General features: G+C 44.4%; 1 protein-coding gene across 1 annotated transcript in view; it reads left to right on the forward strand.

Moving 5' to 3' along the window:
* LOC115465213 (orexin receptor type 2-like) overlaps positions 1-24,705 on the forward strand; it is a 107,459-nt gene that overhangs the window by 46,879 nt on the left and 35,875 nt on the right. Inside the window, exon 4 of the mRNA XM_030195611.1 lies at positions 21,617-21,732. Coding sequence (XP_030051471.1) covers positions 21,617-21,732 — 116 coding nt within the window. The remainder of the gene's footprint in view (positions 1-21,616; positions 21,733-24,705) is intronic.

Raw genomic sequence — 24,705 nt, forward strand, 5'->3', positions numbered from 1 at the left:
GTTTGGCCAAGGGTATCATCATTAAGTTAGGTGCGTCCTTTTGAAAATATGGTGTAAATTTCTCCCACCTAAATTTATGCATGGAACCCCCTTATTCTATAATTATGCATATAGGTGGAATCCATGCCCATGCACTACCCCGAAACGCCCACGACCTTCCCATTTCTGCACCCCCTCCTTTCTGGGAAAATTTAGGCACATAAAATTTAGGTGCGGATCACATTCTAAATTTATGCCAGTTATTGGCATTTATTGTCTCGTTATTCAAATAAATTGCACACAAATTGGGGACACACCCAAATTTGTGTGCACAATTTTTTGTTGACTTTTATAGAATTAGGGGGATAGTGTTACTGTTTGCTCTATTGACCATACCAGAGGCGTATCTGAACTTCGGCAGTAGGGGGGCCAGAGCCAGAGTGAGGGGGCACATTATAGCCCCCCGCTCTGCCCCGCTGCCACAGCCATCATCATTGCCGACCCCCCTGCCGCTATCACCTACCTTTGCTGGCGGGGGACCCCAACCCCTGCCAGCCGAGGTCCGCTTCCTCCTGCCGCTGCCTTTAAAAATATTCCTTCAGCTGGCGGGGGACCCCAACCCCCGCCAGCTGAGCCGAGGTCTTTTAAGTTCTTCTTCGTCCTCCGTGCTGTTCAAAGCTGCTGAATCCAGTTTCGGAGTCTGACGTCACAGCACGTTGTACATGCAGGATGTCAGACTCACAGAAACAGAGTTTGAACAGCACGGAGGACGAAGAAGAACTTAAAAGACCTTGGCTCGGCTGGCAGGGGTTGGGGTCCCCCGCTAGCTGAAGGAATATTTTTAAAGGCAGCGGCAGGAGGAAGCGGACCTCGGCTGGCGGGGGTTGGGGTCCCCCACCAGCAAAGGTAGCCCACGGTGGGGGAGGGTTGATGGTGGGAGGGGGTCCAGGGTGAAATCTGCGGGGGCCCAGGCCACCGTGGCCCCACGCAGATCCGCCCCTGGACCATACAAAAATACATGGCTGGAACTGTTCTACTTCAGTCCAAAATACGAGAAAAAAAAAGCTCATGAGATTATGTATTATGACAAGAATTTGTGAGCAATTTTACAAATCACTGCTTAGTCAAGTCACAGAAATAATTATTATCTTTATACAGAGTAGATAAAATCTTTCATCAAATGCCTATCATTACAATTAAAAAATAATAATAATTTTGAATTACTGTATCCCACAGACTTCTATGTTTTGACCATCAAATGAAGGCATTTTGTCAAATAATTTTAGAGTCTCTTCTGCAGATGTGTTCAAGTTCATTGAGCCTGCAAATAGGTGGGAAAATGTGGGATACAAATGCAAGAAATAAATAAATAAATCTTTGATGGTTGCAAATTGGTTGGGTTTTCAGAATATACCCTTACTTAATAATATGCATGAGATAGATTTCCATGAAAATCTGACCTGTTTGTGGCTCTCAAGGATGGAACTTAGACAATCCTGTTCTTTTGTATAGATGGACATATTTCTTCGGATTCTATATTGCGCCTAGCGATCCATACCAAAATCCAAGCAGATTCTATAACAGCATGCATAACTTAATTGGCTTAACAAGCCAATCAGTGCTGTTAACAGCACTTAATAAACAATAGTGAGCTCTAATTGTACAATAATTAGAATTTATGCGCACAAATCTCTAAGCATATTCTGTAATGCAGAGCACCTAAATTTTAGTGTGCGCAGGCAAAAAGGGGCGTGGTTGTGAGTGGGGAAATAGGCATTTCTTGGGTGTTCCAAAATGTACACATGTAGTTATAGAATATGGCTCAGTGTGCCTAAATCTATGCAACAGAAATGCAAAGAAGCAGTATGTGCTAGGGGGTGAGAGGATGACATGCATGGACCAGGTGAAAGACCTTTTGGGGTGCTAGTGTCTGAGGATCTCAAGGAGGTAAAATGGAAAACAAGACAGTTGCAGTAACCAGAAGAATTCTAGGCTGCTTAGAGAGAGACATAACCAGCAATAGAAAGGTGGTGTTGATGCCCCTGTAAAAGTTGGTGAGGCCCTACTTAATGTGTTCAGTTTTGGAGGCCCTGTCTCTCCAAGGACATAAAAGTACTTGAGGCAGTTCAGAGGAATGTGACAAAAATAGTATGAGGTTTACACCAAAAGACACATGAGAAGGGACCTGAAGGCCTGTATATATATACTCTATAAGAAAGAAATAGGGAGAATATGACACAGATATTTAAGTACTTGAACAATGTTAATATGCAGACAAATCTCTTCCAGAGGTGGAGAAGTGGTAAATTAGAGGGCATGAATTAAGATTGCAGGATGGTAGACTTAGGAGTAAGGTCAGGAAATACCTTTTCATGGACAGGGTAATGGATACCTACAATGTCCTCCCGATAGAGGTACTGGAGAAAAAAGCAGTGACAGAATTCACAAACGTGTGGGATGAACACAGGGGATCCCTAAATAGAAAGAGGATGGAATCAAAATATAGTTAAATTGAATCTATTTCTGATTAAGACTGAGTATAATGTAGCATTGAAAGGTGATCTGATTGATGTTTTGAGGGTTTTTTATGATGTTGTACATGTGGAGGGGCATAATCAAACGTTGCCGGCCAAATAGATCGCCGGCGATCTATGTTGGCGGCAGCGCTACAGCTGGCCGGAACCGTATTATCGTGGAGTTCGCCGGGTTTGAGAAGGCCGGGTTTGTTTTTCAGCGATAATGGAAAGTTATGTCGGCCATCCCAAACTCCGGCCAAATTCAAAGCATTTGGCCGTGGGAGGAGCCAGCATTTTTAGTGCACTGGCCCCCCTGACATACCAGGACACCAACCAGCCACCTTAGGGGTCACTGCGGTGGACTTCAGAAAAGCTCCCACGTGCATAGCTCCCTTACTTTGGGAGCTGAGACCCCAAACCCACTACCCACAAATGTACTGCACCCACTAAATTTGCTCCAGGGACCTGCATACAGCCTCTAGGACTTATTGTTGCTGTATAACTTTGGCACACCAGTTCACACCTGAAGACTAACCTCTATGAAAAAGTCCTTTCTTGAAATAAGCACCTTTACTCACAGTTAACTGCAGATCAGAGGTTGTGCCCCACTGGCAAAGAGTCCCCTGGTACTAAGATTAGCAGTTGGTCAGAGCTGGCACAATGGTGTACAATGCCCTTTTTCAGCACCATTCAAGGTAAGAACTACGTTCTCTAACGTGGGTAACACAGGAAAGGGAACTAAAACTGGCTTACAAAAATGGCCACTACCGCATGGACTACAACAGGAAACAAAACAGGGCACACTCTGACCCAGTTAGCAGGGGAGAAAAGCACCATGGGAGTAGAGCCCAGTACCCTACACCCACCACAATGCATTGCTAATGTGACTCTCTGCAGGGCACCTAACAGAAAAGGTGTCACACTCACCCCAGAGCCACATCAGAACCAGGGAAAGGCTGTCGGAGGATACAACACATTCTGCTGTCATGGAGGTGGGTACGGCATTTGAGGGTGGCATACAGGCTGGAAAAAAGGTTTTTAGTTTTATTTTTTTAGTTTGGAAGGGGATTGGTGACCACTGAGGGAGTATGGGGAGGTCATCCCCCATTCCCTCCAGTGGTCATCTGGTCAGTTGGGGCACCTTTTTGAGGCTTGGTCGTGAAAATAAAAGGGCCAAGTAAAGCCGGCGAAATACTGCTTAACGCCGCTTTTATTTTCCATTATCGGCGAAAGCCGGCCATCTGGTAGCCACGCCCATGCCTGCCCATGTCCCGCCTTCGCTAATCTACCGACATGCCCCCTTGAACTTTCGCCGGCGAAGCAACGGGAAAGCGGTGATGCTGTCAAAAATGCTGCTTTCGATTATACCGATTTCACCGCTTTTAAGAAATCGCCGGCCATCTCCCGATTTATGTCGGAAGATGGCCGGCGATCACTTTCAATTATAAGCTGGATTATGTTATTGTTTTAGTGCTGTTTGTTTTTATTATGATTTTTATTATGTATGTAAATTGTTCTCCACTTAGAATGTTTAGATAGTGAGGAATACAAACAAACAAATAAATAAATAAATACAGTGTTATGATGGGCAAGAGTGGTGCTTATTCAGCAACTCCTGTAGCTGAGACTTAAGGCCAGTGTCAGATAGACTACTACATTCTGTGTCCTATACATGGCAAAAGATAGCTGAAGATCTGACAATTCTAGTTGTTGGGAATTAAAGCCAGTGCTGGACAGACCTCTATGGTCTGTATCCTATAAATAGCAAAACACAGATCAGGATGGACTGGAGTGGGCTTATAAACAATTACAGAGCATATTCAAAAGCATGGATTAATGAGACAAAGCCAACATGGATTTAATGAAGGGAAATCTTGCCTCACCAATCTATTACATTTCTTTGAAGGGTGAACAAACAAGTGGATAAAGGTGAGCCGGTTGATAATGTGTATTTGGATTTTCAAAAGGTGTTTGACAAAGTACCTCATGATAGACACCAGAGGAAATTTGAGAGTCATGGGATAGGAGGTAGTGTCCTATTGTGGATTAAAAATGGGTTAAAAGATAGAAAACAGAAAATAGGGTTAAATGGTCAGTATTCTCAAAGGAGAAGAGTAGATAATGGGGTTCCCCAGGGGTCTGGGCTGGGACCACTGTTTTTTAACATATTTATAAATGGTCTAGAGATGGGAGTAACTAGTGAGGTAATTAGATTTGCTGATGACACAAAGTTATTCAAAGTTGTTAAATCGCAAGAGGATTGTGAAAAATTACAAGAGGATCTTACGAGACTGGGAGACTGGGCATCTAAATGGCAGATAACATTTAATGTGAGTAAGTGGAAAGTGATGAATCTGGGAAAGGGGAACCCAAATTATAACTACATAATGCAAGGTTCCACATTAGGAGTCACCGACCAAGAAAAGGATCTAGGCGTTGTCATCGATGATACGTTGAAACCCTCTGCTCAGTGTGTGTTGGCGGCTAAGAAAGCAAATAGAATGTTAGGTATTTTTAGAAAAGGAATGGAAAACAGAAATGAGGACGTTATAATGCCTTTGTATCACTCCATGCTGTGACCGCACCGCAAATATTGTGTTCAATTCTGGTCACCACATCTCGAAAAAGATATAGTGGAATTAGAAAAGGTACAGAGAAGAGCAACGGAAATGATAAAGGGGATTGCACGACTGCCCTATGAGAAAAGATTAAAGCGACTAGGGCTGATCAGCTTGGAGAAAAGATGGGTAAGGGGTGATATGATAGAGGTCTATAAAATGAGTGGAGTGGAATGGGTAGACGTGAATCGCATGTTTACACTTTCCAAAAAGACTAGGACTAGGGGACACACAATGAAGCCACAAAGTAGTACATTTAAAACAAATTGGAGAAAATATTTCTTCACTCAACGTGCAATTAAACTCTGGAATTCGTTGCTGGATAATGTAGTAAAAGCAGTTAGCTTAGCAGGGTTTAAAAAAGGTTTGGGTGGCTTCCTAAAGTAAAAGTCCATAGACCATTATTAAAATGGACTTGGGGAAAATCCACTGCTTATTTCTAGGATAAGCAGCATAAAATGTAGTTTTGGGATCTTGCCAGGTACTTGTGACCTGGATTGGCCACTGTTGGAAACAGGACGCTGGGCTTGATGAACCTTTGGTCTGTCCCAGTATGGCAATACTTATGTACCTATATACTAATTTGTTCTAAATCACTCGTTGTTCAGGAACTCTCTTCAATTAGTTTCTCTTATTCAGATATTCTTTTAGTTCGTATTGCGGGGTACCCAACCAGCAATGCATATTTTATTGTGTAACTGTCCTCTCCCTCTTTCAACCAGCGATTGGAAGAGTGTTTACCAGACTGTAGTTAATGCAACTATAAAATTCCCGAATCTCCTTATTTTATGGGATTTTAATATTCATAAATATAGACCTCTTTTTCCGCAAACAGCCTCTTTTCTCGCGTTCTTATCTGATGTAGGTCTTTCTCAACATATTCACATTCCTACACCCATGGCAGGTCATATTTTAGACCTGTTCTAGATTGTCATACACTGATTTGATTTCTGTCCCCTTACCATGGACTGATCATTACATACATACAGTGGTGGAAATAAGTATTTGATCCCTTGCTGATTTTGTAAGTTTGCCCACTGACAAAGACATGAGCAGCCCATAATTGAAGGGTAGGTTATTGGTAACAGTGAGAGATAGCACATCACAAATTAAATCCGGAAAATCACATTGTGGAAAGTATATGAATTTATTTGCATTCTGCAGAGGGAAATAAGTATTTGATCCCCCACCAACCAGTAAGAGATCTGGCCCCTACAGACCAGGTAGATGCTCCAAATCAACTCGTTACCTGCATGACAGACAGCTGTCGGCAATGGTCACCTGTATGAAAGACACCTGTCCACAGACTCAGTGAATCAGTCAGACTCTAACCTCTACAAAATGGCCAAGAGCAAGGAGCTGTCTAAGGATGTCAGGGACAAGATCATACACCTGCACAAGGCTGGAATGGGCTACAAAACCATCAGTAAGACGCTGGGCGAGAAGGAGACAACTGTTGGTGCCATAGTAAGAAAATGGAAGAAGTACAAAATGACTGTCAATCGACAAAGATCTGGGGCTCCATGCAAAATCTCACCTCGTGGGGTATCCTTGATCATGAGGAAGGTTAGAAATCAGCCTACAACTACAAGGGGGGAACTTGTCAATGATCTCAAGGCAGCTGGGACCACTGTCACCACGAAAACCATTGGTAACACATTACGACATAACGGATTGCAATCCTGCAGTGCCCGCAAGGTCCCCCTGCTCCGGAAGGCACATGTGACGGCCCATCTGAAGTTTGCCAGTGAACACCTGGATGATGCCGAGAGTGATTGGGAGAAGGTGCTGTGGTCAGATGAGACAAAAATTGAGCTCTTTGGCATGAACTCAACTCGCCGTGTTTGGAGGAAGAGAAATGCTGCCTATGACCCAAAGAACACCGTCCCCACTGTCAAGCATGGAGGTGGAAATGTTATGTTTTGGGGGTGTTTCTCTGCTAAGGGCACAGGACTACTTCACCGCATCAATGGGAGAATGGATGGGGCCATGTACCGTACAATTCTGAGTGACAACCTCCTTCCCTCCGCCAGGGCCTTAAAAATGGGTCGTGGCTGGGTCTTCCAGCACGACAATGACCCAAAACATACAGCCAAGGCAACAAAGGAGTGGCTCAGGAAGAAGCACATTAGGGTCATGGAGTGGCCTAGCCAGTCACCAGACCTTAATCCCATTGAAAACTTATGGAGGGAGCTGAAGCTGCGAGTTGCCAAGCGACAGCCCAGAACTCTTAATGATTTAGAGATGATCTGCAAAGAGGAGTGGACCAAAATTCCTCCTGACATGTGTGCAAACCTCATCATCAACTACAGAAGACGTCTGACCGCTGTGCTTGCCAACAAGGGTTTTGCCACCAAGTATTAGGTCTTGTTTGCCAGAGGGATTAAATACTTATTTCCCTCTGCAGAATGCAAATAAATTCATATACTTTCCACAATGTGATTTTCCGCATTTAATTTGTGATGTGCTATCTCTCACTGTTACCAATAACCTACCCTTCAATTATGGGCTGCTCATGTCTTTGTCAGTGGGCAAACTTACAAAATCAGCAAGGGATCAAATACTTATTTCCACCATTGTACATAGTAGATGATGGCAGAAAAAGACCTGCATGGTCCATCCAGTCTGCCCAACAAGGTATTTTTTTTTTGTTACATTTGTACCCCGCGCTTCCCCACTCATGGCAGGCTCAATGCAGCTTACATGGGGCAATGGAGGGTTAAGTGACTTGCCCAGAGTCACAAGGAGCTGCCTGTGCTTGAAGTGGGAATCAAACTCAGCTCCTCAGGACCAAAGTCCACCACCCTAACCACTAGGCCACTCCTCCATATACTCTTATGTGCTACCTTTTGTGTATAGTTTCTTTTTCATTATTGACAGTGACTACACTGGACCAACCAGATTCATCTGAGAGGATTATTAGGAATGTTCATTAAGTGGATCTTAATGCGTTGTCACCGTTTTCAGATCTTTTTCCTGATAATTTTGATTCACTTGTTCTGGACAATCAAGTTGATTTTTGGAACAACACTCTTAAATGTAAGCTTGATAAAGTTGTTCCCTCTCATCCTGTTAAGACTTTCCATTGTCAAAAGCAAGCCCTGGTTTCATCCAGGCTTGTTTCTTCATCGACAGCAACTGAGAAGGAGAAAATGGTTATGGCATAACAGGATGTCTTCTGATAATCTTCAGGTCTTTAAAAGTGCACAACAGTATTAATCATATCAGTTGAAACTTGTGAAACAAAATGAAGGAAAATGCACAGGGGGTGGGGAGAATATACAGACGTCTGCGAGCAGCAGTAGCTCTGGACATTTTACAGTTTATTCAGATTTGCTAGATTGCCTTTGCTTACTAGCATATCAAAGTGGTTTACATTTCAAAAACAAAATAGAACAGACAAGAACTGTAAAATATTAAAGGATAGTGTCAGAATCATCCACACAAACTACAGAGACAGGCAAAGAGTAGTTTAGAGAGAGGATATGGATGGGGTGAAGGAAGTAAATGAGAGGGGCGGACAGAGATAAGTATTTACTGGCATGGGATCGCAAATCAACTTAAGAGGTGTGGGGAGGGGGACGGGACGGGACGTTGAAAGAGCCAAGTTTTGAACTCAGGTTTACATTTTTTGAAAGAAGATTCTTCTCAAATAGCAAGGGACATAGAATTCCACAGAAATGGAGTTGCAAAGTAGAAGGCCCGATGTCTGGTGGATTCAAGATAAGCCTGCTTTGGACCTGGTAGTACAAGTCAATGGGCACTGAGGGACCGGAAGGTATGGGCAGGAGATTATGGTATAGTAAGAGAAGATAAATATAACAGAAGACCTATCCTGAATGATTTAAATGTAAGTAAATCTGATAACGCCCCTTCTAAACAATTTGGTCCCAGGAATTTGCCTAGTTTGCCTATGATCATAAGAACTAAGTGTTGCCATACTGAGACAGACCACAGGTCCATCATGCCCAGTATCCTGTTTCACAAATACCTGGTAATATACCAAAATAGTGTGATCTTTAGCTGCAAGAAATATGAACATGTGACACCTTTGCTTAGAGATCTTCATTGGCTGTCTGTCTCTACAAGGGTTGAATTTAAGATGGTTTGTTTCAATTATAAGATCTATGTTTCCAGTCTATCTGACCACATTACTCTGATCCACTATCCTTCTGTAAATTGACCTACTCATAGTCATTATACTTTAAATCTAACTCTTCCTTCAGTGAACAAAATTCAATATAAACATTTTTTTTAATAGTTCCTTTAGCTATTCCACAGTCAAACTGGAACTCAATTCCTTTTCAATTCTGGGGGATTTTAGACAACTTTCAGTTTAGGAAATCTGTCAAATCTTTTGTATTCAAGAAATATTTTGAAGTGTGAATGATATTGTAGTAAAATGATTATATGTTGTAATCTGCTTTGATTCTTTGAGTGAAATTAGTAGGATAGAAAAAAGCAGAATAGAATATAATAGAATAGAATGTTATGCTGCTTATTTAAGCAGTGGATTTTAACAAGTCCATCCTAATAGTGACTTATGGACTTTTAAGAAATAATCCAAACCTTTTCTAAACTCTGCTAAGCTAACTGCTTTTACCACATTCTCTGGCAGTGAATTCCAGAGTTTAATTATATGTTGAATGAATAAATACTTTCTCCACTTTGTTCTAAATGTACTACTTACTACAGTGATTTTCAACTGTTTTCATCTCGTGGAAGGTGCAAAAATTGTCAAGGCACAGCATCAGTTTTTTAAGGGTTATATAGTTTATCATTTAACAAACGAATATTAAGATTGTATTTAAGTTCAATAATTAAGGGGTCCTTTAACTAAGGTGCACTAATGATTAGCATGGGTGTCTTATCATTTATATTCCAATGGGTATCTTATCATTTAGCGAATGCTAATGATTAGTGTGTGCTAAGTGCACCTTAATAGAAGGATGCCTAAAATTTGAAACATTGTTTCATCTGTACAGTCACAAATAACATGAATTCAAAAACTATTTTAAAGCAGATTCCTCCACTCTCTTATCTTTAAAAAAGTAAATCAGCAGGAACTAAATTCAGACCCTCACCAAATACAGGTTGCAAATCAGAAGTAGAAATATGAACTGGTAACCCCAAGAAGTCACAAATCAGAATGGTCAAAACTGTGGAGCAGAGCAAGGGTCCTGGCTCCCATCCAGGCAAAAAGTACAAGATATCTACCATTGACGGTGTACTAGAGTTGTCTAAGGAGGAAAAGCCTCAAATAAACGTTGGGACACTCTGTTGTTAATATAATAATCAACTTAAGGGAGGCCAACACTTTCATCACCGGCTGAAAAACCTCCTGCTTTTATTGCTACTAACTCTTCAACAAAGCTGTTAGATTAGGTATGAAAAAAGACTTATCTTTTCAGTCACCCAGTAGTCTGCTGAGACTCTAACCACTGCCATGGCCCAACTTTGGCCAAGGTTTCATCTCCTGCTTCAGGGTCCATGGTGCTCAAAAACTGGAATTTTCAGTGCTGGATATCCTTCTTTTCACGAATAAAAGGGTATCCGGCACTGAAAATCCCACTCTTGCCCCAAACTTCTGGAATGCTCTCTGTGCTCCAGACTTTCTATTATTGGCCAGGTCATTTGTCCCAGATGGATTATGATATCGGTATTAGAATCTTTACTCTCTTCTCTGACCACATTCAGTATCTGGTTGGTATTTCTGGTAGCAGAGGATCCTGGAAGGCATTTCACTAGACTGAGATCCTTGAGCTGTGTTCCTAAGTTAATGGAGTCTTCTAGCAGTAAGAATTTTCTGCTTTGAGCTAATCTGTCATTGTTTTTGGGATGTCCTTTGGACTGCATAGTCAGTGGTCAAATAAGAGCAAAGTAAATTACCGAAAACAAAAATTAGAATTTGTTTTTTAAATTTTTATCAAGTAAACTACAATTTTCATTACTAAATATGCAAATATGCCCCAGTATTATTCTTAATATGTGTGCTTAAAAATCAGAAAGATTCATGTCTGCAGAGGGAGTCCAAAAATGGCACCCTTCCACCCATACTCTCTCCTGCCCTTCCTTCACCAGCCCAGTTTCTCCAGCCATCATTTCTCTCCAATGCTCTTTCTTGCCCTTCCATCACCAGTCCGATGTTCTATAGCCCTCCCTCCCTACCTGCTGATGCTCTCGCCTGCCTTCCTTCACGGCCTGATGTACAATATCCTTCCTCTCCCCCCCCCCCCCCCAATGTTCTCTCCTGCTCTCCCTTCTATGCTCTCTCCAGCCTTCCTTCACGGCCTGATGTACAATATCCTTCCTTCCCCCCCCCCCCCCAATGTTCTCTCCTGCTCTCCCTTCTATGCTCTCTCCAGCCTTCCTTCAAGGGTACAGCGCTCTCCAGCCCCCCGTTCCCCTCTTCATTAGCTCCATATTATCCAGCCATCTCCCCCCCACATTCTCTACTGCCTTCCTTCACCAGCCTAATGTTTTCCAGCCCTCCCCTAAATGCTCTCTTCTGCCTTCCTTCAATGGTCCAATGCTCTTGACTTCAGCCCTCCCTCCTGATGCTCTCTCCCACCTTCTTTCAATGGCCTGATGTGCTCTAGCTGCCCTCCCCCCCCCCCTCCACTCCCATGCACTCTTCTTCCTTCCATCACCGGCCAGATGCTCTCTAGTCCTCCTCCCCCTGGATGCCCTCTCCTGCCTTTCTTTCGCTGACTTGATGCTTTCCAGCATCCCACCCCCTCCCTATGCTATATAAATTAAAAATACCTTTCCACACAAAATCCTCACCTTCTGGAAAACCACAATTAACTGACTCTGTGCAGCAAGTTCTCCGAGTCCTCCCTTTAATAATCCACCGGGGATAGAATGACTTCCCTATGAGGAATGACTAAAGTGGCTAGAGCTCTTCAGCTTAGAGAAGAAATGGCTGAGGGGAGATATGATAAAAGTCTGAGTAGAAAGCAAACATTCTTCTAACTGTTTGGGATCAAAGAATTGAAATTGCTTAGTCTGAAATAATATTCGGCAAATACAAGGAAATTTTAGTATAAAATTTGCACCTAAGGCTAAAGTTCTAGGACGAAGAGCCAAAAAGGCCCTGCGTCTTTTCTGTGTTTCTCTTGACAAGTCAGGATAATGTTATAGTCTAGTCACAGATAGTACACTCTATGACAGCTTTGAGAAAGCAGCCTGGGTAGCATTAATTAAGGATTAATTTCTGACTGTTTTTTTTTTTTCTTTATTGGATCCAAACTTTCCTAAATTAGTTATGGGCAAAAGTGGTGAAATGATTTCTGTTACTTGATAACATTGAAGATTTCTTTTATGTCAAGATTTCCAATTTCCTGTACTATCTGTTTTTTAGTTGTATAATATATAAACTGAATACAAATAAAATAAAAAAAATACTGAGTAGAATACTAGATGTGAATTGCTTGTTTACTCTTTCCAAAAATACAAGAACTAGGGGCATGCAATGAAGCTACTAAGTCAGTGTTTTTCAAACAGTGTGTTATGGCTGCTCCCCAGATGTGCCACAGTTAAAAGCTGCACAGGAATCTTGTAGAGTCCCCTTCAGGTCCGTGGGAAGTAGCTCCTTCAGGGTTTATGTTTGAGTGTGCAAGCCTCTCAGTGACCACCTATCTACCCAAGGTCCTCCAAGACTTTCAAGTATCACTGCCTCTTCCCTTCAATAATTCAGCACAGCTGCACTTGCTCTCTCTGCCTGGGCTAATACAACAAGTCTCACACTGACACATGCCCCTAGTTCTTGTAAACAAGCAATTCACGTCTAGTATTTCCACTCAGTATTTTATAGACTTCTATCATATCTCCCCTCAGCCATTTCTTGTCCAAGCTGAAGAGCTCTAGCCACTTTAATCGTTCCTCATAGGGAAATTGTTCCTTCCATCTCCTCTATCATTTTCATCACCTTAATCCTGCCCTGGCTGGCAAACTGCTATGTATTGGCTTTGAAACTGTGTGCTGTGTCCTTGTACTGGAGATTCAGGTACACCCTTAGACACAGAAACAGAGAAAAACAAAGGCATATACTGGCCACATGGCCTATCCAGTCGGCCTATCCAATTTGTTATCCCTTCCTCTCCCTTAGGGAACCTTTTACTAAGTGGCGGTAAGCCCACCACGGGTTTACCGTGCACCAATCTGGAGCTATTGTCAGCCCAAAACTGACGCCATTGGTAGTTCCATCCCCAGCAGCGGCATTTCCAGCACTAGTAGAAATATTCAAGAAATATTTCCACATGGGGTTACCCAGCGGTAATCAGGCAGTGCCGTGCGCTATCCGGTTCATGCCAGGTTAGTGCAGGAGCCCCTACCGCCACCTCAATGGGTGGTAGTAAGTGATTCCCCCCCGCCCCCCCCCCCCCCACATGGCCAAGTGGTAAGAGCAATCTTGCCGCATGTACATGTCTTTTTTCGGTCTATTTACCCACTGAGGTAAAAAGGGCCTCAGCAATCAGAAAAATTGGCCCCCACTGCTAGTGCAGGGCCATTTTACCGCATCTTATTAAAAAGGCCTCTTGGAGATACTATGTACTTGCCCCAAGCTTGCTTGAATTCAGACACAGTCTTCTTCTCTATAACCTCCACTGGGAGACTGTTCCACAAATTCACCACCCGTTCTCTGAAGAAGTATTTCTTTAGGTTACTCCTAAATCTACCCTCTTTCACCTTGACATGCCTTGAGTTACAGTGGTCTATTTTTGGTAACTTTCCCTATAAGTAAATTGCAGAGGAGTCAGAGCCAGTAATTGGATTTTTCTGATACGTATTTAATGTTATACAAAACTATCCATGTTTTGGAGTGTGAGAAAAAAACAAAACGGAGGCCATCTAGTTTACCCATTTTCACTTTTTAAATACCGCAGACACTGCTTAATTTGACCCTTAGATGTACTGTCTTGTTTCAAGATAATTATTTTCTTATGCCTGTATTGTTTATCTTACTAACAATGATCTTAGTTCATGAAATATTAAAATGACCATTTTCAAAGCCATTTACCGTATTAAATAATGATTTGCTCAGGTAAATTGACTGTCTGAAAATGGACTTCACTCACTCTGGCTAAAAGGATGCACAGGGTTAAGAACATAAAAAATAGCCATGCATCAAACCCTGCATCCTGCCTCTGACAGTGGCCGTCTGGATCACAAATACTGACAGATTCCAAAAAGTAGGTTTATATTTTATAGCTCATTTGCAAGGATGAGTGATGGCTTTCCCAAGTTTACCTAGCTAATCATTTTTATATACTTTTTCTTCAGGAAGTTGTCCAAACTTCTTTTGAACTCCTCCGTGTTAGTTGCTTTGACAATCCTCTGGCATCAAACTTCACAGGTTAATTAATAAAAAAAATACTTTCTCCAGTTTGTCATCAATCTGTTGCTCATTAGCTTTATGGAGGTCTTTTTGTGCTGTTTGCAAAGTTAAATGACTGTTCACTATTTCACCATTTCACCCCATTCATGATTTCATCATATCCGCTATCAGTCTTTTCTCCAAGCCCTAACCCATCTAGTCTTTCTTCATAAGGGATGTGTCCCATCCCTTAAATATTTCTGTCTCCCTTCTCTACTTGGATCTGTATCATTTTTGAGAAGGGTTGATCAGAATGGCACTCTTGTTCCGTATGTACACACCTACTTTATGCATGTAAAATGGCTTTTATAAAATGGAGTACATTCATAAAAGTACATGCAGTCCCTAGGATGTACATATAGTTATGCAACCTGTATGAGGGCATATTTTGGGCACTGTTTGTTGGAACATGGACAGACTTATTATTTACACACACGGAGCAATTTTATAACTTGACAGTAAGATGTAGACACCAAAACAGGGCATGCTTAGTGGTGAATTCTATAAATCACACCTAAAAAATTGGTGCTGAAAAATCCCACTTAAGCGCTATTCTATAAGCTGCACCTAAAGTTAGGTGCAGTTTATAAAACAGTGCTTAAGTCTCAGGGGTCACATGTAAATTTAGGCACGTCCATTTGCACAAAGAAAAAGTGGTGCAAATGCCCCACCTAAATTTACACACAGAACCCCCTTATTCTATAATTGTGCGCATAACTCAAAACCATGCCCTTGATCTGCCCTGAACCGCCCATGACCCTCCCATTTCTGTGTCTTTTTTGGGGGGGATGCAAGTAAAAGTTAGGCATCGACCATGCACCTAAATTTACACACATACATTTTTATTAATTCCAATCAATTCCAATAATTCCTTGTCAAAAAGCCAATAATTGTCATGAATTGGTTTATTATTCAATTAAATTACACATGCAAATTGGGAGAGTGTTCAGATTTGTGTGCACAATTCTTGGCAACTTACATAGAATTAGGGAGGTTAGTGCCAATACTATCATGCCACTTAGGCATAACCACATTGGCATGTCCACTTATGACATCAATTGCTGATGTAAGTTGGTGCATTCAAGTGTACCATGCAAGATGTGCAACTGAAAGCATTCTATAAGTTGTGGATGTTTCTTGGTGACACGCTTATGGCCACCCATTCACTGCCCTCATGTAAGTCCCCCTTGCACTTATGCACTAAGGCCTAGATTCAAGAAAAAGCACCAAAATGTAAGTGCCAAGATGATGCATACTAAGGCTGCATGCTGCTTCTTCGGCACTTCATCGCGCCTTGTTGGGAGCTGTTCCAGCCACTTTGATACATCTCAACGCCTGGCTTTCCACAGTCCATTTTAGACTCTTTTCCCTTCCCTTGTTCCTCTGTTCCTCTACTGCCTCTCCTGTCATTGTAATTATTTTCTCAGTTCATTGTAAACTGCTTTGGGGCTGCTTTCAGTGGCAAAAAGTGGGGTATAAATGTTCTAAATTGTCTAATTATTTGTCTAAATAAATTTTTTAAATGGCAATTCCATGTAAAATTGTCATTATATGTTGCGTTCTCGAGGGCCTTGGCATGCTGTCAGGTCCTCGAGGCAGGACTGGAGTTCGTGAGCCCTTGGGCCACTGCCGAGGAGCGGCAGCGGCAGGCAAGACCACCTCGGGACTGGAAACACAGAAGAGCAGTACTGGAACTCTGGACTGGAGTAGTACAAGGCAGGCAACTAGAACAGACGAAACAGGAACAGCTTCACCTGCACTTAGCCGCCGTTCCTCTGGAGTTGAGCTCCGAAGTGCAGGTGGCTGGCAGGACTTGCAGGATAAGGCAGGAACTGAAGATCCAGAGGACCCACCCTGGGTCTGGGATACACGAGGGAGACCAGACTAGGAACTAAACACAGACAGTGTGCTGCTGCACAGCCACTAGCAAGACCCAGAAGACAGACCAAGGAACGCAAGGCGTACAGAAGCCTAGCAGGTGCAAGGACTAGGGCAGTATACATGGCAGAACGGGGATCCGGGAATTCCCACAGAGTAAACCCTCTAGCTAGGTGGAGACAGGATACAGGAATAACCACCCAGGAAATACACACTAGCTAGACAGATACAAGATATACACTCAGGATATACAAGCAGGGTAGGCACACAGGCTAGGCAAGGCAGGACTTAGGGTAAAGAGAGCAACCAGGAAGAACAGGCCAAGGGTCTTGGGCAGGCAGCACAGCAAACAGAGTAACCAGGAAGAACAGACCAAGGGTCTGAAGCCACAGCCGTTCCACACACTGACTGGGGAACCCACAAAGCAGGGGCGTATCTGAACTGCGGCGGTAGGGGGGGCCAGGGCCAGAGTGAGGGGGCACATTATAGCCCCCCCCCCGCCGCTGCCATTGCCGATCCCCCTCCCCCCAGCCGCTGCCATTGCCAATCTCCCCCCGCCGTTGCTGTCGCTTACCTTCGCTGGCGGGGGACCCCAAACCCCGCCAGCCAAGGTCCGCGTCCTCCTGCCGCTGCCGGCTGCCTGTAAAAGAATTCAGTCAGCTGGCGGGGGACCCCCAACCCCCGCCAGCCAAGCCGAGGTCCTTTCATTTCTTCCACTAAAGCTGGCGCCGAAAGTTTCTTCTGAGTCTGATGTTGCTGCACGTTGTACGTGCAGGACGTCAGACTCAGAAACAGAATGAAGTGGCAAGAGGACGCGGACCTCGGCTGGCGGGGGTTGGGGTCCCCCGCCAGCGAAGGTAGGCAACAGCAACGGAGGGGGAGGGTTGGCAGCGGTAGGGGGGTCCAGGGCGAAATCTGCGGGGGCCCAGGCCCCTGAGGCCCCACGCAGATACGCCCCTGCCACAAAGGCTGAGGCTTCGCATACAGACAGAGAACAAACCTGGACAAAGGCTTCACCCCAACCCAGGGTAAGCCAGGAACAGAGGCTTCACCCCAACACAGGGTAAGCCTGGAGCAGAGGCTTCACCCCAAACACTGGGTAAGCCAGGAACAGAGGCTTCACCCCAAACACAGGGTAAGCCAGGAAGGACCCGCAGTCCACAGACAGACAGTGGCAGGGAAGAACCCCCACGGAAGGACAACAGAGACACAGACACAGAAAGAAACTGGGCTGGAACCCAGAGAGAGGCTAAGCAGTAGTGCAGCAGACACTTACTAATCTGACCTGGCCTAAGAGCATAACACTTATGCAAAAGGCCCTGACTGCAAGCACAGCACTTCCTTATGAAGGCTCTCACTGATGAGTCACCAGCAGCAGGACAGAAGCAGGAAGTACAGTGACCCCAAAGAGAGGCTTGACACACATAGGAAGTGAGCCCACAGGAAAGACAAGCAGGAGCCATCTTGGAAGCTGGCACAGAGCCGGTGGCAGCCATCTTAGATGCTGGCTCCCTAGAGAGACATAGCCCACACAGGTGAGGTCTACTGAAGCAATCAGGTTCATGCTGGAAGCAGCCAGCATACCAGGACAGAGACAAGACTAACACAGACAGAAGCCAGCAGAGCTGCTGACCCCCAGAAAGAAGGTAAGGCTGAGGGTGGTCACGGCCACAGACGTGACATTATAGGATGCTAGTGTAAGTCCACAGTTTTGTGCCTAATTTAGGCATAAACACCTTATGCCATATCAAAAGCTCACACCTATCTGTTGTCTGTTAGGCGCAATACTCCTTGTATTCTGTAACTTGTGTGCCTAACTCCTAGGCACAACCCTGACATGACTATGCCCCTCCTAATCCATGCCCCCTAGAAGTTACGCATGAGAGGATCGGTGCGTGCTCCTTCGAGAATAGCGACTAAAAGCAGTTGTATGTACAAATGCTAATTGGTGCCAATACCAATTAAAGCCAATAATTGGCTGTTAACTCCAATTAGCCTATTACTAAATTAAGTAGCACATACGACTACCATCATTTTATAACTTACATATGCACATTCACATGCTGGGCAAAACTTTGGGCACGCGAATTTATAGAATCTGGGGATAAGCTGCTTTGGTGTGTATTTTATAGAGAAGTGTCTAATAGTAGGTGCCAAGTTACAGAATGAGTGGGATAGTGTATATAAGATATGCTTGTGCCAGGGGCATAGCTACTATGGGGCCATGGGGGCCTGGGCCCCCATAGATTTGGCCCTGGACCCCCCTGCCATGACCCTCTCGATCCCCCTTTCCACTGCCAACCCTCCCCCATCGCCGTCGCCGCGTACCTTTGCTGGCGGGGGACCCCAACCCCCGCCAGTCGAAGTTCTCTCCTGGGCCACGCGGCGTTGCTTGCTGAATGATCTGATCAAGTTTCTGTGGGTGCGTCTGATGTCCTGCATGTTGTACGTGCAGGACGTCAGACGCACGCACAGAAATAGATTCAAACTTGATCAGATCATTCAGCAACGCTGCGCAGCCGAGAAGAGGACTTCGGCTGGCGGGGGTTGGGGTCCCCCGCCAGCAAAGGTACGTGGCGGGAGAGGGTTGGCGGCGGGAAGGGGGGGTTGAGAGGGCTGTGGCGCCGGGGGGGTGTGAAAGTTGGCAGCGGGGGGAGGGGTGAAAGTTGGCGGCGCCGGGGGGGGTCGGTAGAGCCGGGGGGGGTCGGTAGAGCCGGGGGGGCTAAAATGTGCTCCCTCACCTCATGCTCTGGACCCCCCTCCCGTCGAAGTCTGGCTACTCCCCTGGCTTGTGCATGCATGCTTTATGTGCTGACATTTAGACCTGCTCCTGAGCATAGGTATATCTATCCATGAATTGTAAGAGGAAGGAAGATGAAAACGAATGTCTTTTAGCTGATTTATATGATTTGATTATGTATGTTGATTGTAATCCACATAGGGGTCCTTTTACTGAGGTGTGCTGAAAAATGGCCTGCGGTAGTGTAGACGCATGTTTTGGGTGCGTGCAGAATTATTTTTTAGCACACCTACAAAAAATGCCTTTTTTGCCGAAAATGGACGTGCGGCAAAATGAAAATTGCTCCGTGTCCATTTTGGGTCTGAGACCTTACCGCAAGCCATTGACCTAGCAATAAGGTCTCACATGGTAACCGGGCAGTAATGGTTTACGTGCATCAAATTCCACTTGACATGCATAGCTGCCAAGGGTCAGAAAATAAAAAAGATTTTTCAGATCGTGCGCCAAAATTGAAATTACCACAAGGGCCACACTCATTCCAAATAGTGACTATGCATGCTCCATGCTGGAATACCACTGAAGGAAGTAGACACATAAATATCTAATTTTATGCCTAAGAAGTTGATTTAAGTATGCTATCCACACCAAAACTAACAAAAGCATATGCCCTTACATCATTATCCAAAGAACTGCTGGACTAACCTAGTGGTCCCAAGCTGATTATGGGAGAAACTGGAGTTCAAACTCCACTGACGCTCTTTGTCGCCTCTGGCAAGTCAATTCATCCTTCAATGCCTTAAGTATAAACTTAGATTGCAAGCAATGTGGGGACAGTGACATACCTCCTGTACCTGGATGCAACTCGCATTGAGTTAGAAAAGGTGGTGGAGATGAGGACAGAGCATTTATGAGACAGATAGAGCTATTAGAGAGCTTAGTAGTTGCTATGGTTGCTGTCATTTTGAGTGTTTCTATGAAACGGCATGAGGTAAATATAAATAAAATCAAGATTAAAAATCCAGACAGACATTGATAGCCAAAATCCACAAATTGATCAAATACAGACATTGATGGCCAAAATCCACAAATTGATCAAATATAAATACTTATCGACATAGATAGCATTTATCAGATCTCTTTTAGGGAATTTGTTATAACCTCAAGCAGGACACAGAAAATGAGCCCCTAAAATTAGCCATGTTCTTCCAGTCAGGCTGTCTCAAGATGGTATGGCCAAAATGGACAGCAGTCCAATTATAATTGAACTGAAATACTCTCTGATCACAACAATTCTAAATACCTAGAGGTCAGTATTCAGGAGAAGCAGGAGAGAATCCTGCCTGGTGAAATTGTGCTGGACGGGCTAAGAGCACATAGTCATTGGCAATTGAATGGGTAGTGCTGCTGAATATCCACTCTGACCACCGTGGCATTCTTCATTTAGGGGTCCTTTTACTAAGGTGCCCAAGAAAGTATCTGGAGCTCCAGTAAGCATGTGGGTTTGCTGCTTTTTAGCACAGCTAAAAAATATCCGCAGTTGGCTTTTTTTTTTTTTATGGCCATGCACTAATTTCTCCATTAGCTTGCGGCCATTACCACCAGGAGCCCCTACTGCCACCTATTTAGGAGGCAGTAAGGTCTCTCGTGCTACTCCTGTGCTAATTGGGTAGCACACTGTAATTGTGCCCAGGCTACCTGATTAGCGCACGCATGCCTCCTCCCCTCCCCCAGGATATGCCTCTCATGGCAAAAAATAAAAAATATTTTTTACCACAGGAGTAGTGCATGCTACCAAAACTACCACAGGATACCTCAGCATGTCCCATGGTATTGCCCTTTTACCACGTGGTAAGTCTACCGCAGCTTAGTAAAAGGGCCCCTTAGTGCTGGGGCCTTCTGGGGTGGACTCAGGGTGGAGGTGGGAGATGTGGGCACCATCGATTTTCAATGCTGCTGCCTGCATAGCTAACAATGCATGTACATAAAAAGCAGTTCTATCTATGCCCAGTTAGCTATGCATATACTATATATTGCTGAATATTGGCTGTACCCACATAATTCTGGGTGCTTCCAAAGACCTGGATATTTAGTGCCTGTGCCCAAAGAGGGCCCTAGTCCAGTCTAAGTTAGCTGGTGGCAATCAGCGTTTATAGAAACGCTGACTGCCACTGGCTGAATATTGATCAGTTAATACTTAACACAGAGGGTCTAAAATATAGATGAAACAGAGTATAGCAAAAAGCTGGCTGCATACCACAGTAAGCATTCTCCTAGGTGTGGCCTAAAACAAATACACTGTATATAAAATGCTATGAATAGCAATCAAGGGCGGGGGAGGGAGTTGGGAATACACTACTCATAACTAGTTGACGTCTGGAAGTACAAGCATATAATAGAATCGTGGGTTAGATTGAGTTGGAAAATGAAAGAAGCAAGAGAGAGACCCCACACCAAAAATAACCTTGTAGATATGTAAATACATTTCATTTACTTTGATTTCTTGCAGATCAAATGTACCCTAAAGTATACCACACCTGCTTTTTCTTGATAACATATATGGCACCTCTGTGTCTCATGATGCTGGCATACTTACAAATATTTCAAAAACTGTGGTGCCGCCAGGTAAGATCTTTTTAAGTAACTTATATATATGTTTGCTTTCAATTTGACTAATAGTCTGCTTTAAAGAATATGAACTGTATCTAACATATAAATGCTGCCAGTTTAAAAAAAAAAATCACATAAAATTTTAATATAAGTTAAGCTGTAGCAGTAATGGCTTTACAACGGATTTGATACAAAACAAAGAAACTCAGTTTTACTGAGTTAAACCTGCTCTAAGTGGGAAATATTATACCCGAACGTTCTCTTGCTATAGCTCTATTGCCCTTTCAGTATCCATTGTTCTTCTATTGTTCAAATGTTCTTTTCCACTGTTTTATTCCCCTTAACGATACTTGGACTTTGTCTTTACCTAATTTCTCACATTGTAACCATAATCATGTTGTAACAAATTGTACTTCCATCTTCACAATGTATTGTAAGCCACACTGAGCCCGTAAATAGGTGGGAAATTGTGGGATACAAATGCAATAAAATAAATAAATAAAAACTGTGTGGATATGTGGAGGGGGATTTTCTAGAACACAACTGGCATTTTCTTGAGGCTGCTGCAAGGGGCAGGCATGAGTGGACCTCCCTCCTGCCCTCATCACCCCCACTGAATCACCATGGAGCTAAGGTAGACCAAGGGGACCTAACAAGAACATGGTGGGTCCATTTTTAGGGGGGGGGGCGGTCTTCCAGTCGCAGGCTGGAGGAGGCGAAACAATGGAAAAAAGGAAGGAAGGCTATTTAGGGGGGGGGGGGGGTCAGGGAAACAGCAATACTTTTTTATGCAGGTCCCAGGATGGGGGCCCAAATAGCTAAGCGGGTGAATTGAGGACAGCTTTTGAGTTGTCCTAAATTCTACCACTTAACTATGCGGGTGCCAGCACTGAATAATGCTGGCACCCACATACCTGCCGGCTCCTCCTCAATGCCTCCTATAGTACTGCCCCTGACCTGCCCAATTATGTGGAGGATGGTCAGAGCCAATATCCAGTGGTTTATTGCTGAATTTCGGCAGTTGGGCAGCTGTGAGATATTAAAGCAGGCAGGCACTTAAATCACTTTGAATATCAGCCGGTTCATTCTTTTATTGATAGATGAACACTGTCTCTGCTCAGTAGCCCTTGGAAAACCATCCCATGGTCCAGGAAGTCAAAGTGCTCTAGATGACACCATCCACACAACTATGCATTAGTCTCCCAAATACAAACTTCTCTGTTTTGGCATTTATCCTCAATTAAAAGTTGACTGGCCAGTAGTGGGAGGATCTGCATTAGTGGCAGGTCATGAGTGGATGATGACAAGCTGTGTGAAGGGATTTGCAGGTCATCTGCACTTATTTATTAGCAGCAGACCAAACTAGTTCCGTGGAGGGGCATTTTTTAACGGGGACACCCATCTCTAAGGGCGCCCATCTCTGAGGTTGTCACCGTGAAGGGGCGGGGCATCCCATATTATCGAAACAAGATGGGTGTCCATCTTTCATTTTGATAATACAGTCGGAGATGCCCAAATCTCAACATTTAGGTTGACCTAAGAGATGGTCGACCTAAATGTTGAGATGGTCAACCTTAAAGATGGACGACCTCAGTTTTTGCCAATAATGGAAACTGAGGACGCCCAAAACAACCAAATGCAAGCCCTTTGGTCGTGGGAGGAGCCAGCATTCGTAGTGCACTGGTCCCCCTCACATGCCAGGACACCAACCGGGCACCCTAGGGGGCACTGCAGTGGACTTCACAAATTGCTCCCAGGTGCATAGCTCCCTTACCTTTGGTGCTGAGCCCCCAACCCCCCCCCCCCCCAAAAAAAAAACCACTCCCCACAACTGTACACCACTACCATAGCCCTAAGGGGTGAAGGGGGACACCTATATATGGGTACAGTGGGTTTCGGGTGGGTTTTGGAGGGCTCACATTTACCACCACAAGTGTAACAGGCAGGGCTTTTTTTGAGGGGGTACTTGGGGGTACTGAGTACCGGCACCTTTTCCATTGTCTGCTAAAATTGACCCATACTCCCCAAGTTTTAATGAAAGAGCTCAGGTTCTACACACCAATTCTGCCATGTCATAGATTCTGTGACTGGTTGCAGGGATCATGGCCATCGTGGGGTGGGTCCCTCAGTGATCACCCCACCCCTGAAGGTTGGCCTGGCATTTGAGTACCGGCAAACACCCACAGAAGGTGATCTCTCCACAGGAGAAACAAAGACAGGATCCAATAAAAGTCATCTCACAGTGAGTGTCTTCCTGAACACGGTCTTTATTCAAATCTGCACAAATGACCCGACACGTGATGTGTTTCGGCCGTAAAGGCCTGCGTCAGGGGTTTAGAAGTATCTGATGCAAAAAATGCCTTGTTGGTCAGATGAATAACAGCTCAAAAACTGCTAACAGAGATATCGAATGCGGTGCAAAGCTATGTCACTCAGTCATGCGTGGATGGGTAACGGAAAGGCACCTTTTCGCTAGAGAAAATGCACTGGTAACAGGTAGGGGGGGATGGACCTGGTTCCGCCTGCTTGAAGTGCACTGCACCCACTAATAACTGCTCCAGGGACCTGCATACTGCTATGATGGAGCTCCATATGACATTTGAGGCTGGCATAGAGGCTGTAAAAAATGTTTTTTAATTTTTTGGGGGGTGGGAGGGGGTTGGTGACCACTGGGAGAGTAAGGGGAGGTCATCCCCCATTCCCTCCGGTGGTCACCTGGTCAGTTCGGGCACATTTCGAGGCTTGGCCGTGAAACAAATTGGACCAAGTAAAGTCGGCCAAATGCTCAACAGGGATGCCCTACTTTTTTCCATTATCGGCTGAGGACGCCCATCTCTAAACCATGCCCCTGTCCCGCCTTCGGTACACTGCCGACACGCCCCCATGAACTTTGGTCATCCCTGCGACGGAAAGCAGTTGAGGACGCCCAAAATTGGCTTTCAATTATGCCGATTTGGGCGACCCTGAGAGAAGGACGCCCATTTCCCA

Source organism: Microcaecilia unicolor, chromosome 3 (assembly GCF_901765095.1).
Source record: "Microcaecilia unicolor chromosome 3, aMicUni1.1, whole genome shotgun sequence".
Lineage (NCBI taxonomy): Eukaryota > Metazoa > Chordata > Amphibia > Gymnophiona > Siphonopidae > Microcaecilia > Microcaecilia unicolor.